Source organism: Haliaeetus leucocephalus, unplaced genomic scaffold (assembly GCF_000737465.1).
Source record: "Haliaeetus leucocephalus isolate CR32 unplaced genomic scaffold, Haliaeetus_leucocephalus-4.0 Scaffold395, whole genome shotgun sequence".
NCBI lineage: Eukaryota > Metazoa > Chordata > Aves > Accipitriformes > Accipitridae > Haliaeetus > Haliaeetus leucocephalus.
Window position 1 is genome coordinate 2,942,756 of NW_010972831.1, and position 14,796 is coordinate 2,957,551.

At 46.6% G+C, this 14,796-nt stretch overlaps 1 protein-coding gene across 1 annotated transcript; it reads right to left on the bottom strand.

The window, feature by feature from the left end:
* Positions 1 to 902: 902 nt before the first annotated feature.
* GUSB (glucuronidase, beta) lies at positions 903 to 13,033 on the bottom strand. Its single transcript, XM_010573579.1, has 12 exons — positions 12,779 to 13,033; positions 10,853 to 11,041; positions 10,210 to 10,391; positions 9,541 to 9,683; positions 8,839 to 9,026; positions 7,746 to 7,898; positions 6,683 to 6,861; positions 6,138 to 6,284; positions 4,878 to 4,962; positions 3,117 to 3,293; positions 2,358 to 2,493; positions 903 to 1,124 (listed from the first exon to the last, which is right to left on the bottom strand). Exons 1-12 carry the CDS (start codon positions 13,016 to 13,018, stop codon positions 967 to 969), a joined length of 1,977 nt encoding a protein of 658 aa, XP_010571881.1. The 5' UTR covers positions 13,019 to 13,033; the 3' UTR covers positions 903 to 966.
* Positions 13,034 to 14,796: the final 1,763 nt, after the last annotated feature.

A 14,796-nucleotide genomic window follows, 5' to 3' on the forward strand; every position in this document is an offset into this window, starting at 1 on the left:
TAAGTGTTCTGAGCTCTTCTGTGAGTATTGGCATAATCTACTACAGTCTAAAGCCTGGCCTTTAGAGTCCTCTAAGACTGGTGTGCAGCCTGAAAGGGATGTTACCACACTACACTGCTGTCTAAAGTAGTGTGTGCACATTCACTGACACATCGCCCTGCCCCAGAATGCTTCAGGCCAGCATCAAAAAGGTTTAGAACAAACTTACCCTCTAGACTACTATTACTGTAGTACGTAGTGACAATTTAATATGAAGGAAGCCCTTCCATGGTGGAAGGTAAAACCGCATCTAATAGTGGCAGTTCTGGTACTGTGAGTAAAATAAATAGTTTTAAACAAAGTTTAGTTGATGTAGTACCTACCTATCTAACATATTCCACCTTGCTGCTGTAGTATGAATTGCATACTGTATTGGAGTATGTTGGGTATCCTCACAGAAGTAGTGGTTCATACACTTCCCGAATGCTGTGAATTCTTGGAATTTCTCAGCCAGCCACATACATTCTGTCCAGCAAGAGAAGCTATGTAAATTGTGTTCTTCCGTAATCCTGTGGATAATTTGCTGTGATCTGAGTAGTGTAACTGTTAGGGGAGTATAACTGGAAAACCTCATTTGCATTGGAGGGATATGATGTTCATTTAGAGTTACTTGGATTTTTTGAAGTCTTTAGCATTGATTTGTATCATGTAATATTTTTATTTTTTTGCCATAAACAGATACCTCAGATTCTCTAACTTCAGTTCCTTGAAACTCTGAATATTCAGTCTACTACCTGGGAACAGGAAGCTTACAGATATGGCTAAGCATAGGAAACTAGTGTTTCTGATCTACTTTGTACCATAGTAACTACTTCAGGTGGGCTAGAAATTGCATTAGACTTGCAAGACTTGAGTCAGGCATAACTATTTAAACAGAAATTTAATGAACAAGTTCAGCATAGTACCCAGCCACTATACCTTTTGATTTCATTTTAGAAAGAGGGTATGTGATTTTATTATAGGAGGAAGACAGCTTGATTCATTTGCGATCTTCCAGTATCTTTCTCTAAGAACAAATGCAGCTGATTTGGGCTGTCGTTGGCGGGTGAATATTCCTTTCTTGTTCCCCAAAACACGTGTGGTCCCTGTAGAAAAGTTATAAAATAAAGCAAGTATATGTAAAATGCTCTTAAATCCCCCACTGTGAACTGTTACAATGTGTGTACTAAATCAGGTTAGGTGGAAGAGACCTATGCACTTTCTTCTACACATAGTCAGGTACAACGGGGAACTTGGCAGATGTAATTTGCATCATCGTGGCAAGATTAATTGATGTAACTGAGCAATATAGCTGCAATTCATTGTATTTACAACTGGTAAGTCTTCAGCTGTGCCCATTAACTTGATTGGTATTATATTTACAGCAAATATTCCTTCTGCCATTAGTTCCACCTTGAAATTTGATGGTGAAAATGTTGATTACTAACTATTTGACTGTACTGTCCTTTAGTGGTGTTTATATCCTTTTTGCCTATTTTAGTTTTCATAGGAAACAAGAAAAGATAATCGCAATATGTAGAGAGACTGGAACTGCATATGTGTATGTCAACTTGTCTACATTTTCTTCATCCTCCTATTTGAAACTGATATTACTTTTCTGACTGCTTCTCTGCAATGATTTAGCTTTCTAATACCTATATTGGTGCTCTACAGATTATTCTTAATGGTATTTCTCTGCCTGAAATTAACAGACTGTCCACCACCCTAACTCGCTGCAGGTGGCATATGCATAACTGGTTCCTTACTAAGTCTCCTTCTGAGTTGTAGTAGTTTAATTTCTGTGTGACTGTGTGCACTGTAGATTAAGTAATGCCCCATACTTTGTGAATGCACTTATTTATTAATAGTGGATGGAGTGTCATGATAGACTGTTGTCTACCTGTGTGGCATCTGGTCCTCTATTGCTAAACCTCTATACCAAGTTAATAATACATTATTTAAGGTGCTCTATTACTAAGGGCAGTTGTAGATGAAATATAAAGCAAGTGAGACATATCCCTAACAGCTGACTGAAGCTCTGAATTGAGGATGGCCAAGAAATAGAAGTAATCTGGGTCTGCTGACAAGCTTCCCTTGCATTCTGCCCTAGCACATTGTCTCATGTTCTGGGTAGCATCTTTCAGGTGGGACATTCAGGAGCTCCAGCTGCAGAGAGAGGATGCATTAAGTACAGGCAGGACCTTCCCTCTTGGCTCTGGTCATGCTGGACTTTGTCACAGAAACCAGCTATGCTCTATGTCCTACTCTACAGGTGTCATAAACCACTTTAAACTTGCAGGGAGGGTGGAGAGTTGTTTAGAATATAAATATAAGCTTACCTTGATTAGTCATGAAATCAGCAAAATTCCATATGAGCTCCCCAATCACATACTCTTTCCTCTTTTTGTCAAAAACGGAATGGTACTCTCTCAGCATAGCTTTCTGATACTCCTCGCTGAACATAAGAGGTGGATCCTACAGCCAGGAGAAAGAGGTGGCCTTGAATGAAGGTGACAGTTAATCTCAGCAAAGGCTCTGTATGTTAACTTCCTATTTACTGGGGACCTGCTTCCTGAAGACAAGCTTTACAATTGCTTGGTCTTCTCATTGCTGCTGCATTAACAATGGCTATTTAGTGACAGTTAGCAACTACTGAAATTGCAAGGGGAAATGCATATAAAATACAGACATAATGCCAGGTATACTTGGGGGGGAGTCTGTGGTTTTGCTTGGTAATCATGCTTTGTCATGACAGGTGTAGGAGTGCATCATGAAATGAATGTCCAGTCTCCAGTGTCGTATCTTCTGATTAAGCAATTTCTACAAATGCCAAAGTATACATTTCAGAGTGCTCAGTGCTTTTAGTCAAAGCCAAAAACTTCTCTTTAGGTAGAATCTAACCTTTGCTAGTCAATGGCAAAGCTGATTGATTTCTGTGGAGCAGGATTACAATCCTGGAGTCTTTCAGACACTTACAAGCTAACGCATCTCAAAACTAAGTAGTCAGGCTCAATGGTACCCATCTCTTCTAATTAAACTTCGCTGACCCTGTAAGAAGAGCAGTGCTTTTTTCCATCTAGGGCGTCTATAACACTTACACTGTGAAGTCCAGGAACTGAGTCTGCTCCATATTCACTCTGGATAATGGGTTTTTGGTAGGTTTTATACCAGTTCTCAAACTGTGTTGTGAGTTGTAGTGGAATAACTTCCAGATGGCCTGGGTCATGATACCAGGAGAAGTAGCTATTTACACAAATTACATCCACATAAGGAGCCTACAAAAAACAAGGTGAGAGTGTTTTGTCACAGAGCTCAAAATAGACAACCTTCACTCGTAAAGCTAAATCCTCTTTTTGGTTTGTTTCATGGAATCCAGTTTTATTGCACATAGAATAAAGTCTTTTTCCCCCATCACTCAGGCCCCCCCCCCCGACATGACATCTTTCCCAGAAAAAAAGCGGGATAAATTTAATAAGCTAATAGCATATTAATTTGGCATTTTTCTTACAGACTTAGGAAGTCACAGCAAAGAGTTAGACCAGATGAACCCATTTCATCCTCAGGTTTGTTAGATGTTTTTGAGTTTCCAAGATGTCTCTGGCTTGCTGGTACATTTAGATGTACTTTTTGAGTATTGGAATGTGATTATCAAGTTAGTGGTCAAATATTTTGACTAGCAACTAAATTTGTGCATCAATGGTGCAATACTAAGACTAAGCATTCTGCAAGTTTTATGCCATTTCTACCACATGGACAGTATGATAAAAGGGCACAAAGCCCACTAAAGATAAAGTGATGTTGTATGTAACTTGTTCAATGTTCTCTTAACATGTTTTGTAATAAAAGAAAAAAGTTCTAATATCACATCAGCGTATGAGATCTGTTTTCTTTGGGTTTGTTTTCCTGTGTCGTCTCAAGCTAGTCAGAACATGCTGGTGGGGATGGGACATCAGAATCAGTGTGCACATGCCTGATGAAACCGATCCAAGAGCAGATCCCTGTTAGACACCTTCAAAACTAAGGCCACCAATTGTTTTTCCCCTGGTGGGGGGATGAACAGACCTCTGAGTTACAGAAGGACATTCTTGCCAACTGTAGGACAGCTTGAAAGAAATACAAAGTGTGTAACCTGTAGCAGGGACAGGTGGTAGTATCGCGTACCTACAAACTCACCTGCTGGAAGTGTTTATTGTACAGTAGTGACAAGTATTATAAAGCCATCCTGAAAAATTAAAAATGATACAGCAACTACCCTGGAAACAAACTGATGTGTGTTAAAGATCCTTGGTTCATCCTATGGCCAGCTTAAGGCACAGACATCCAAGAAAAGTGCCTTTTGGCTATTTATACAGCTCTAGGACTTTAATTACGAAGGTGGAAGAGCTTTTAGATTATTCAAGTTAACAGACATCTGCCAAAGAAGATCTAGAGCAGTTTACAGCAGGAATTAAAGCAAAGCTTCCTTCCTTTAGACTTCCACAACGGCTGTTAGCATTTTAAAGAGGTTTAAGCTTTGGTTTAATTGCAAGTGAGTATCCTGAGCATTAGTAAACACAATCAATGGAATAGCAAAGCATGACATTGTTAATGGAATCCAGGGGTCTGATCCTGCATATTTCACTCAAGACAAAGAATTGTTTTTTTCTCTTACAGGTTTTTTTTTTTTTCAGCTGGACTACAACTACAGGATAAGGTGCTTTCTACTAGAAACAAAAATGTAAGTTTTCTTCTGCCTCTCCCTGTTAAATACCTCCAGTAAACCTGGTGAGGTGGAGGGAAAGGACTGTAAAACAAATGACAAGAAGAGGAAATTTAATGTATGAATTTTAAAAAAAAAAAAGCTAGAAAAGTAAACTTACACCACGATCAAGAGCGTAATTAGCATCTGTCACAAAGGTTACTGGTCTGGAGGGATCGAGAGCTTTAGTGTGAGCTATCACTGTCCTGTTTGCAAACAGTAAAGCAAGAGTTCAAAAACAGCATGGAGAAGCACAGCCCCATCTCCCCAGTCTCTCTGTCCTTCCACCACCTCCCCAGACATTTGAAGCTGGTTTTGATTTAGCAGAGTATTTTTAATTAAATACTGCAGAATATTTAGTGATCATCTGCTATAACGTGCCTGCAATTCTAGCCAGTTCTGTAGGAGTATAAGTATCATGGCAAAGAGACTATCTGTCACAAAGTTGGTTGCTATCCCACCTGAAAAAAGACCAGAGTGGAAGTATACCAGACATGGGCATGTTAATTTGTCTGTTGGTGCCAGCAGCTTACAAGTTGAAGAAGGGACAATGAGTTTGAAGACAAAAACTTAACAAGGGTAATGGGAAGTTTCTGAACAACTCTTGGGACGTGTTCCTGCAAAAGCACGAGGCCCCAGCCCTACCCCACAGCAGGGAGAGCAGTCAAAGGTTGGCTGCTTTTGAGGAAACCCTGAATGAGGGAAATGAGACAGAATGGGAAGGTCAAGCTCTGCTGCTACCTCAACATTGCAGGAGGGTGGTGGATCATTCTGAAGAATGAAACTTCACAGTTATGTCTTAATGCACCTACAGCTACTAGGGACAGTCTGCTACCCCATTACAGATATGACTCATGGATATCCAAAGCTTAAATCTCTTTAAAAATAAAACCAAGGGGTTTGTAGAGACTTGAAGCAGTGGCTTTGCAGTGGGGTGTCACAAGCCCCTGCAGAACAAATAACTAGCACTAACTTAAGAACCTTGTCTTCAGAATTAAAGGCCAATTATTTTACACCTTTGCTGTAATTCTTAAAGAATTTAGCACTCTTCTTCCATTGGTAACAAGGAATATCCTGTTCCCATCAGGTCTGCTTTTGCTTGACCCTTAAGTCAAGAAGAGATGCTCAGACCAAATGGACTCCTGCTAATTTTGCAGAGCCTTACTGGTTCAGAAGCAACAGGTTGAGGCTGTTGTGTGCTTCTGAGCATCAGTTCAACACATGCAGCAGTTGCACTTTCGGTTTGCATCTGTGGGTACTGTTTTGGGGTTCCCCCAAAATGCTTGCTTTCTCTTTACTACTCTGTCCCAACCCAAAGGAAGAAGATGCATCATCTGCCAAGATTCAAGCCTCAGCTCTCTGTACAAGCAGACATACTTACTTGAAGTAGTAAGCTGCTGGGGGCAGCTCTGATGCTGGCTCATTGGCTACTGACCACATCACAACTGACGGCCTGTTCTTATCCCTACGGATCAGCTCCTCCATCACAACAAGATGATGCTGCAAGGACTTGTTCCCAAAGCTCTCACTTAAAGACAAAAGGAATTGAGACCTGGTGAGGTGAGGGTATAAAATCCATCCCCTTTGCCTCTCCCTGTGAAAAGTCAAGCCTCTGGGGTGTAAAAGCGCAGCTGAGCCTTGACACTGAATACGGGTTCTGCTTTATTTCCCCAAACCCTGTTCAGGGCTGTGGTTTGGGCTCGTTAATTGAACCAAACCAAATGACATGATGGCCACGTGGCAAAAACGCCCTCTGGTTGCCCAACCTCACTAGGCACACATGGCGCAACGGGCCGATTTCTAAATAGAGCAAAGTACTTCCATTATCAGGACAACGGACACTGTGGGACAGGAGGAGGATGCTTTCGAAGCAGCTCAGAGAGGAGCTTAGAAACAAGGGGAAGGGTCTTTCGAGCAATTGCTTACGGCATTTTAATCCCCACTCCCGGGCACTCGTCGATCACCACGATGCCATAGGCATCACACAGGTCCATGATCTCCTCAGCATAGGGGTAGTGGCTGGTGCGGAAAGAGTTTGCCCCCAGCCAGCGCAGCAGGTTGAAGTCCTTCACAACCAGGGGCCAGTCAAGGCCTTTGCCACGGATCTAAGGGGGGGGAGAAGAGAGACATCACAGCCCGTCACACCGCTGGGCAGGGGCTTCTCCTCACACGTCACCAGTGCTTCCCTGCTCGCTCCCAGAGCGTTTCCAGCCCTGGGCACCATTTCTAGCTGACTGCACCACCTCTCCGTGCAGCGTTTGCCTTTCCGAGGGGCACTGCCACACGCACACTCAGACCCTGGTGGTTTGGAGAAGCAGAGGGGATGGCGGTTGCAGCCAAGCTGCAGGCACCGCTGCCTGCCTGCCTGCCATTTCGGGAACGTGCCCTGCCCCGCCCGGGCTGCTCTCTCCCTCCCTATCCATGAGGCGGGCTGGGGGAGGACAGTGTGAAGGAGGACCCTGGACCGGCGGGACTCTGCGTCTCCCTCTGAGGAGAGCCCGCGCCCGCCGCCCCTGAGGTGAGAGCGGCCTGGCGGGCGGGGAGCCGGTGGCTCTGCCCGGCGGGGACGGGGCCTCTGGCGCGGCTGCGGGGCCTCCCTGTGGCCGGTCCGCGCCTCGCAGCCCTGCGGTTCCTCCGCGGATCAGACCTGCCCGCCGGAGACTATTCCCGGCATTTCCCGGGGCAGGGAACCTGAGGGCCGCTGGTTCTGACTGGAAACCATGGCCGGGGGGTCGTTTAGCTCCTCTGCCAGCACACCCGGGCTCGCCCGTGCGCCCTGAGAGGAATGTTACGGCTATGGCAGCACTGGGCATGGTGTCCCCTTAATGCTTGTAAAAGTTCACCCCAGCCACCCCCCAGCAGCACCCTGGGAGAAGGGTGTGAGGAGATGGCCCCTTTGAACGGAGAGGGGAGGCAAGAGCGGCTGCTGCCTCAACAGCATGAAGCGAGGCACCATGAGGTGCCTCTGCCGCAGGCGCCGCACACTTACATCCGCATCTTCGTGCTTGTTGACGCCATGGAAGTAGAAGGGCCTGCCGTTGATGAGGAACTGCGTGCTGGTGACGTGGATGGTGCGGATGCCGACCGGGAGCGTGTACACGTCCTCCAGCAATGCCCCGTTCACCTGCGCCTGCATTTTCACCTGGATTTCCAAGGGGGAGACACAAGTGACGTGCTGGGCTTCGCAAGGATGCCCTGTCTTCCCTCCCTCTTGTCTGTAAGGGCTATCTTGACCTCCCGTCCATTTCCCAGCCCTGCCTCAACACACAGTCTGCTTCTCACTGCTGCTTCAGCTGCCTCTTCTGGTCCTTAGGGAAGGAGGAAGGTCTGACTAAACAGAAAATAGAAATCCAAGCTGGGGAAGCTGAAGGATGAAGAATGAACCCTGGATGACCCTTCTGGGGCTTGTTCACCCCAAGAGCTTCAGTTTCTTTTCCCCTTACTCATCTGGGCTATTTCATCCCCCCAGGCAAGGTAGCGGTACACCTCTTCTGCCCTGCACCATGATACCAGGCAATGACTAAAATGTCATCTGCTCACAAGAGATACGAAACTGAGCCCCTAGAAACTCACAGCAGCTCATCTGCCCTAATTTCTGCATCTAAACATTGCTACTCATCCTTAACTCACACAGAGTCTTCCAGGCTCGTGCTATTGAAGCTGAACTCTTGTCTTGCAGAGTGGGAAGAAAGCTCATTGCATGGCAAAGCATGTGGAAGAGGTTAGCACCCTGCTCCTCAGAGACTCTGCTGTCAGCTTTCATGATATCTCCTCCCCTATATTGCCTCAAACGGTCCTTTTGCAAGGGATAGATTGGGCACTAAATGTGAAGGGCAAGCATCTCAGAGTGCATGCATGCACTCCAGGCATGCCCTCCTTCTCACTGACAGACCTTTCAGTTCAGCATCCAGGAAGCTGGCAAAGCTTAATTTGATTACTGCATAATTAGCAATGCCACTCTGGTCACGTGAACAGGATTCGTGGGAGAAGATGAGTACGGAAGATGGGCCATATGGCAGTTCCTTAACCCTATTAGACAATCAGAGGGAACACACACAGAAAGGAAGAAATGTCACTGTTACCTCTAAGCAGTAGCGGTATCCAGGGTTCTTGTGCATCAGGTAAGGCCACCAAAGATTTGGGTTCAGGACTTTTAGCTCTCCAGCTGGCCCATCGCCTGTAGCAACCACCTTCCCCTCTTGGTCACGTAAACTCAGGGACAAGGAATAGAGTGTGCTGCCAACAACTGACACCTGATATTGCACCATTGCTGGTTCAAAGGAAACAAAAGACAATCAGAGACTGCCATGAAAGAGAAAATAAATGCATCAAATGTTGGAGGGTTTTCACATACAGCAGTGTTAAAAAATGAGGGAGATACAGAACAACAGAGTGGTATGAATTGAATGCAAGAAGCATGACCTGTCTGTCTTGAGGTCCAGAAGTTTCCAGCAAGAGTTGTGTATCACACAACTCTGTTACTTAGAGATAATCCTGCTTTAAGTGGCAGGGGGACTGCCCCTACTGAGAATTCTACTTCAAGAAACACCTGATCATCCTTTCACTTTAACAGTAGTCTCTTGCAAGTACTTCTTTTTTTCTTATTGCTTCTGAACTCTTTACCATATTCTTGCAGCTGCTGAGCTGTGCAGTAGACCAGCTCAGATTCCAGAAAAAGCCACTAAGAAACAAATGCAATCACACTTTTGCAGGATATTTGCTCTGCTGCCCTTGTCATCTCCATTTGGAGCCTGAGGTAGCTGCTGTAATTGTTCTGGACCTACCAACACTCTCTGACGAAGTAGTTGTCACAGTAATGTCATCTATGTAGACAGAAGGAGTGGTGTAAAGCACAACCGGGCGATGGATTCCAGCATAATTAAAGAAATCAAACCTGATGTTCTGTACAAAATAGTTCTTGGGATACCTGAGTGAGCAAGACAGAAGAAATGGCTACATTATATTTCATTACACAAGAACTGAAGGCAGCATATGGATGCTAGCAATGTAAAATAGTCATATAATAATAGATACTAGCTGGCAAAATAGTCTTTACAACAGGATGGCTCTATCTTTCAAGTAGTGCCACTGCTGCTACACTGAAGGGGACTAACAGTTAACAAACATCTAACGCACTGAATAGGTTTGATCCTTCAGGATAGCTGGTACTTGCAGGTTCCAGCTGAATTGAAGCTTCTCAAATCTGCCATTGATTCAATTTGGCAAATCACTTAATCTCAGTTCCCTGTGTATAAAACAGATGCAATAACTCAGTGCAGACTCCTCCTAACACGAAAGCTTAAACTCCTCCCTGCTCAACTGATGAATTTCAGCATAAATACAACCCATGCTTTTGTAAATTGCTTGGAGGGTCTTATGAACCAGCAGCCGAATAAATTTCCACTCTCTCATCCCTGGGATAAGCTCAGCAGTACAGCGCTTTAGCAACTCACCTTGTTTTGTCATTCATGTACTGAATTGACCCCGGAGGCAGAGTATGGGGTGTCAGAGTGTTGTTGAGCGCAACAGTGATGCGGCAGGGGATCCCTGGGCTGCCCTGGACGATGCTACTTATATCTGCTTCAAAAGGGAGGTGGCCCCCTTCATGCTCCATGACTTGCACTCCATTGACCCACTGCAAGAGAAGACACCTGTGAGCCCAAGAAGCAGGCTTATTGGGTTTTTGTGGCAAGAATAGCAGGGAGAAGGGAAGGAGCCCAGCAAAGGGTAGTCGGGACTCCCAGTAACACTGAACCTTGTTCTGGGCTCTTACTCCTTGAGGGATCAATCTAGCAGCCCTTCCTTTGCTGGGAGCTAGGTCTGGGTCACGTACAGGCAAGTGTCACTGAGAGACACAGTTTTCAGCAGATCCTGTACCACGGAAATGTTTTAGTTACTAGTCCCAATATTGGAGGATCAGAGAAGAGACACCTGGGAAACATGGCCAAGTTCTTGGCTGGAGGAAAACAGGCAAGAGTTAAGAAAATGGCAAACTGATACAATATCTACGCAGAGCTATATTTGCTGAACAAGCCACGACACAGATTTTAGTGCAGCATAATTTTGGAAACACAGACAACTTCCCGTGCAACGTACCACAATGGAGTAGTAATGGGCACTACCAAAACGGAGCACCACTCTGGTGTTGAGGTCATCCTGAAGCCAGCGGAGAGGAAGCAGCACCTCTTTCTCATACCAAACCCAGCCGATGTAGTTCTCCAAGCTGGGGTCTTGAGTGATATCATTGAAGCTGGCAGGCACTGGCATATCAATCACAGGACCAGTCTGGCAGGAATTGCACAAAAAGGGAGGGAACAGAATTTAAAAAAATGAATTTTACTGTCTTGGTTGTCCAACCTGTACTGCTGGAGGTGCCCCCTTCCACTGACAGCCTTACAGTCCCTTTACCAAGTGGAAATACTTGGGAAAACCTGTTTAGAAACTGGTGTGGTCTGTCACAGGTCTTATCCAAGCCCTACTTAATATCAGGCCCAGGAACCTGCCTGTTCCTGCAGGAAGAAGCTGCTCATATCTTTTTCATCTCCTGATTTTATTAATGGCTCTGGTATTGCAGAATCAGAAAGGCAAGGGAAAAAAAAAAATAAACGCCGAGGTCGTTGTTTCAGCTGGGACTTCCCACAAACTGTAGTTTCTCCTGCACAGCTCTAGCTGTTTGGTGAGCAATGCTGGTGGTGTGGTGTCAGTTCCCTGGCGCAGGGTGCTGCTTGTCAGGCTAAGAGCTGTAGTAGAAGGGTGGCAAGAGCCATGGATATTTGGGGGACAGATCCTGCAGGGAAGGTCCATGGAGACTGTTTGGGATGACTCCAGCCTTTCTCACTCCCTGAAAGCAACATAGATTCCTTAGGATTACAATAGAGTCTATTCACTTGCTTATTTTTAATCTAAGGATTCTAGGCAGGCAGTGTTGTAATACATTTAACATTGAGATAACCAGATGCTATTGCAAAATAGAGCTGTTCATTTTTAGCACCTGCTGCGCTCATGATGTTGCATAAACGAGTGCTGCTGCAGCAGCTTCCCCTTTCCTAAGAAAGACTTTCTGTGGAGAACGGAACAAGGAAGGTCTGGTTGCCCAGGGGAGAGCATCATGTGCACGGCTGACTCAGCACCGAACTGTACCAGCACTGCAGAGAAACTCAGCACCCTTACTAGACATCAGAAAATCCTAGCAGGAGAATCCTTGGATGGTGAAGCAGATTTTCTAGTATCTGATACAGGATAACCTTTGACTGGGATGGCCGTAACATGTCTCTCCTTCAGGGAGATTCTCTGATGTCTAAAGTAGGTTGAGTGTACGCATCTAAGCCTCCCTTTGGGAGGGCACAGTCCAGGATTCCTCTCCTCTGGCTGTCTCTTTGCAAAACTTCCAGCAGCATATGTCCTTCAGCTCTTCTCTCCTTCCACAATTTGGCAAAAAATTGGCCAAAGGGCTAAAACAGAAGTGATGAAGGACACATACATTTTTGCATAGAATACATAACTTCTTTTAGGTAACAGTGTTAATTTTGTAATGGATTTCAGTTACACCAGGACTTGTTTATCTGCACTCGGCTCCTTTAGAATACCTAATTCAAGAGTGCCCTTTCCAAGCATGTTTTTGTTTATTCTGTGCTGCTGACGATAGGTAAATGTTGTGCCTGCCAGCCTTGCTTTTGCAGCACGGGGATTTCTTCGACACCCAAAGGTGGCTGTAGTTCATTCAAACGCTTTCTGGCTTCTGAGCAGAAGCGGGGTAATCAGAGCCTGCTGCTTCGTCGGCCGGTAATTAGAAAACCTCTTAAGAAAAACCCCTGCAGAGCGACGAGACACTTAGCGCAGGGCGGGGGGGAGCAAAGAGCAGCCTGGTGGGGAAGGAAGGGGGAATCGGTGCTCTCGGGGGGGGGGAAGGAGGCCTGGTTTGCAGGGGGACCCTTCGGGGGGGGGGGGAACCCCGCTCCCGCACCGCCTTGCCCCGGGGAAGGGGAAGGGGCACCCCCCGCCCGCGCCCCGCTCCCGCGGTACCTGCCGGAGCGGCTGCCGGTACCACCGCTGCACGAAGCCGGCGTCCCTGCCCGGCGAGAAGTCGGCGCGGAAACTCCAGAGGCCGCCGAGCTCCTTCCGCTCCCGGGAGGGGGTCTCCCGGGGGTAGAGCATACCGCCCGGCGGGGCTGCCGCCCGCCCCGCCGCCAGCAGCAAGAAGAGGAGGCAGCGGCCCCCCGCCATGCCACAACCCGCCCCGCCGCCTGACGCCCCCGCCGCCATCTTGGTTGTGGGCAGTGCCCGGCGGGGAGCGGCGGGGGCCGGTCCCGCCCCGACCTGCCGGGGCGGGAGGGGCCGCTCGCAGAGCCCAAGCGGGGTCCGGGCGCTGGAGAACGGGATGGCAGGAACCTCCCGCCAAAGCCATCGGTAGCCTGGCGTAAAAACACTTGGAGGCGTTGGGCTGCGTCCAGGATTGCTGGATTTCTGGGGCGTGGGGGTGGGTTTCTTTCAGTTATTTATTTACTGGCTTGTTTACTTACTTTTACTTCTTTTCAGAGTCACTCGTTGAAGCAGGAAGGCAAGAAGCTATTGGAAATGGCAAAGAAGAGCACTGATGACCAGGTGGCATCTTGGGGGCAGGCAGGAGGATGATCTCTGCATTAGAAACCCACCTCTGGACTCATCCCTGAAGCATGGTAACATTTCCTATTGGGATCACGTCCCTCAGAACTTCATTAGGAATAAAGCAGGATGGAGAAAGGTATCACAGCAGCAAGGAAGGAAGGAAATGCCATCAGGTAGATGGATTTTAATTTTATAGTACATTTATCCGTAGCCTGCGTTTGTTTCCTGGATGAGAACTTGTACCTCCATGCACAATAAGCAGCTGTCAGTCATGCTGTATCTGGTTCAATCGCAGAAGCAACAGCTCAGTTTATTGCAGATCAGTGAAAGGCATGGTGACACATGAGAATATCAAAAAGGTGGATGATCAAATGGGGAGTACCAGTGATTACCAACTAGTTATTTAAGTGGGAGAGTGAGATGTGATAATCTGCTAAAACCACCTTTTTTCAATCAGCAGGGCCCCACATTACTCAGCACTGACCCCCAAGATGCTGAACAGTGGTGGCTGGGAACAAGTGGAGATCTAGTCAGCTGAGACGTGTGAAGGTACTGACCAGGAATGAGAAAATAGGGAGAAAGCTTATGTCAGGAAAGAAAAGAACTGTGAGCTGGGGAGGAGGAGATAACCCCTTCTTCTGAGCCTGTTGGTGTTGGCTGTTGCTGTCCCCTCTCCACTTGAATTCAGTGTACGTAATTGATTTCCCTGCCACACCTAATTTAGCTGGAAAGTGAGACAAATGTACTAAACCAGACAAATATGGCAGTAAGCAGCAGGGGACTCGAGAACTTCCTGGCACTTCATTCCTCAAGTAAGACGTTCCCTGGTCTTTGTTCTGATTTTACTTCTGTAAGGACAGAAGGGAAGATGGTAAATGATTTTTGTAAGAGGCCACAGCAATGCAATGCCAGGGATTTTTTTTTTAAAGCACTTTGCCCCAGCTAGATGGAGGCAAATCTGGGCATGTGTCACGCAGAGGAAAGAGCTGGACCTGGGACCATGCAACCCTGTGCTTCAGTGTAAACCAGAGCCAAAAGTGGTTTTGTGATGGGTTAGGATGACCCGTGGATTGACCTGCTGCCCAAGACCTGCCTAAGGTTATACAAGTTTTGGTGCCAGGTGGTGAGGAGATTCTTTTTCCTGCCAGAAGGCAGGCAGGGAAACATAAACCTAGGAGGAAGGCAGTGATAGCTGGAAATGCGGCCCGTGTTGCAGATGTTGTACCAAGTGTCACTTTGTGGACACACACAAGCTTCCATCAACACATGCGCTGACACTCCTGCTGCTCTCTACCTACTGGCCCCGCAGAACTTGACACTCCGTAACACAGCTCCACTGCCAGGTTCACACACCGGTGAACATTTCCAGAAGCCTCCTGAGGGCTGAGGACGCCCAGCTCAGTCTTGCCCCAAGAAGAAAGATGCAAGACTGGAGT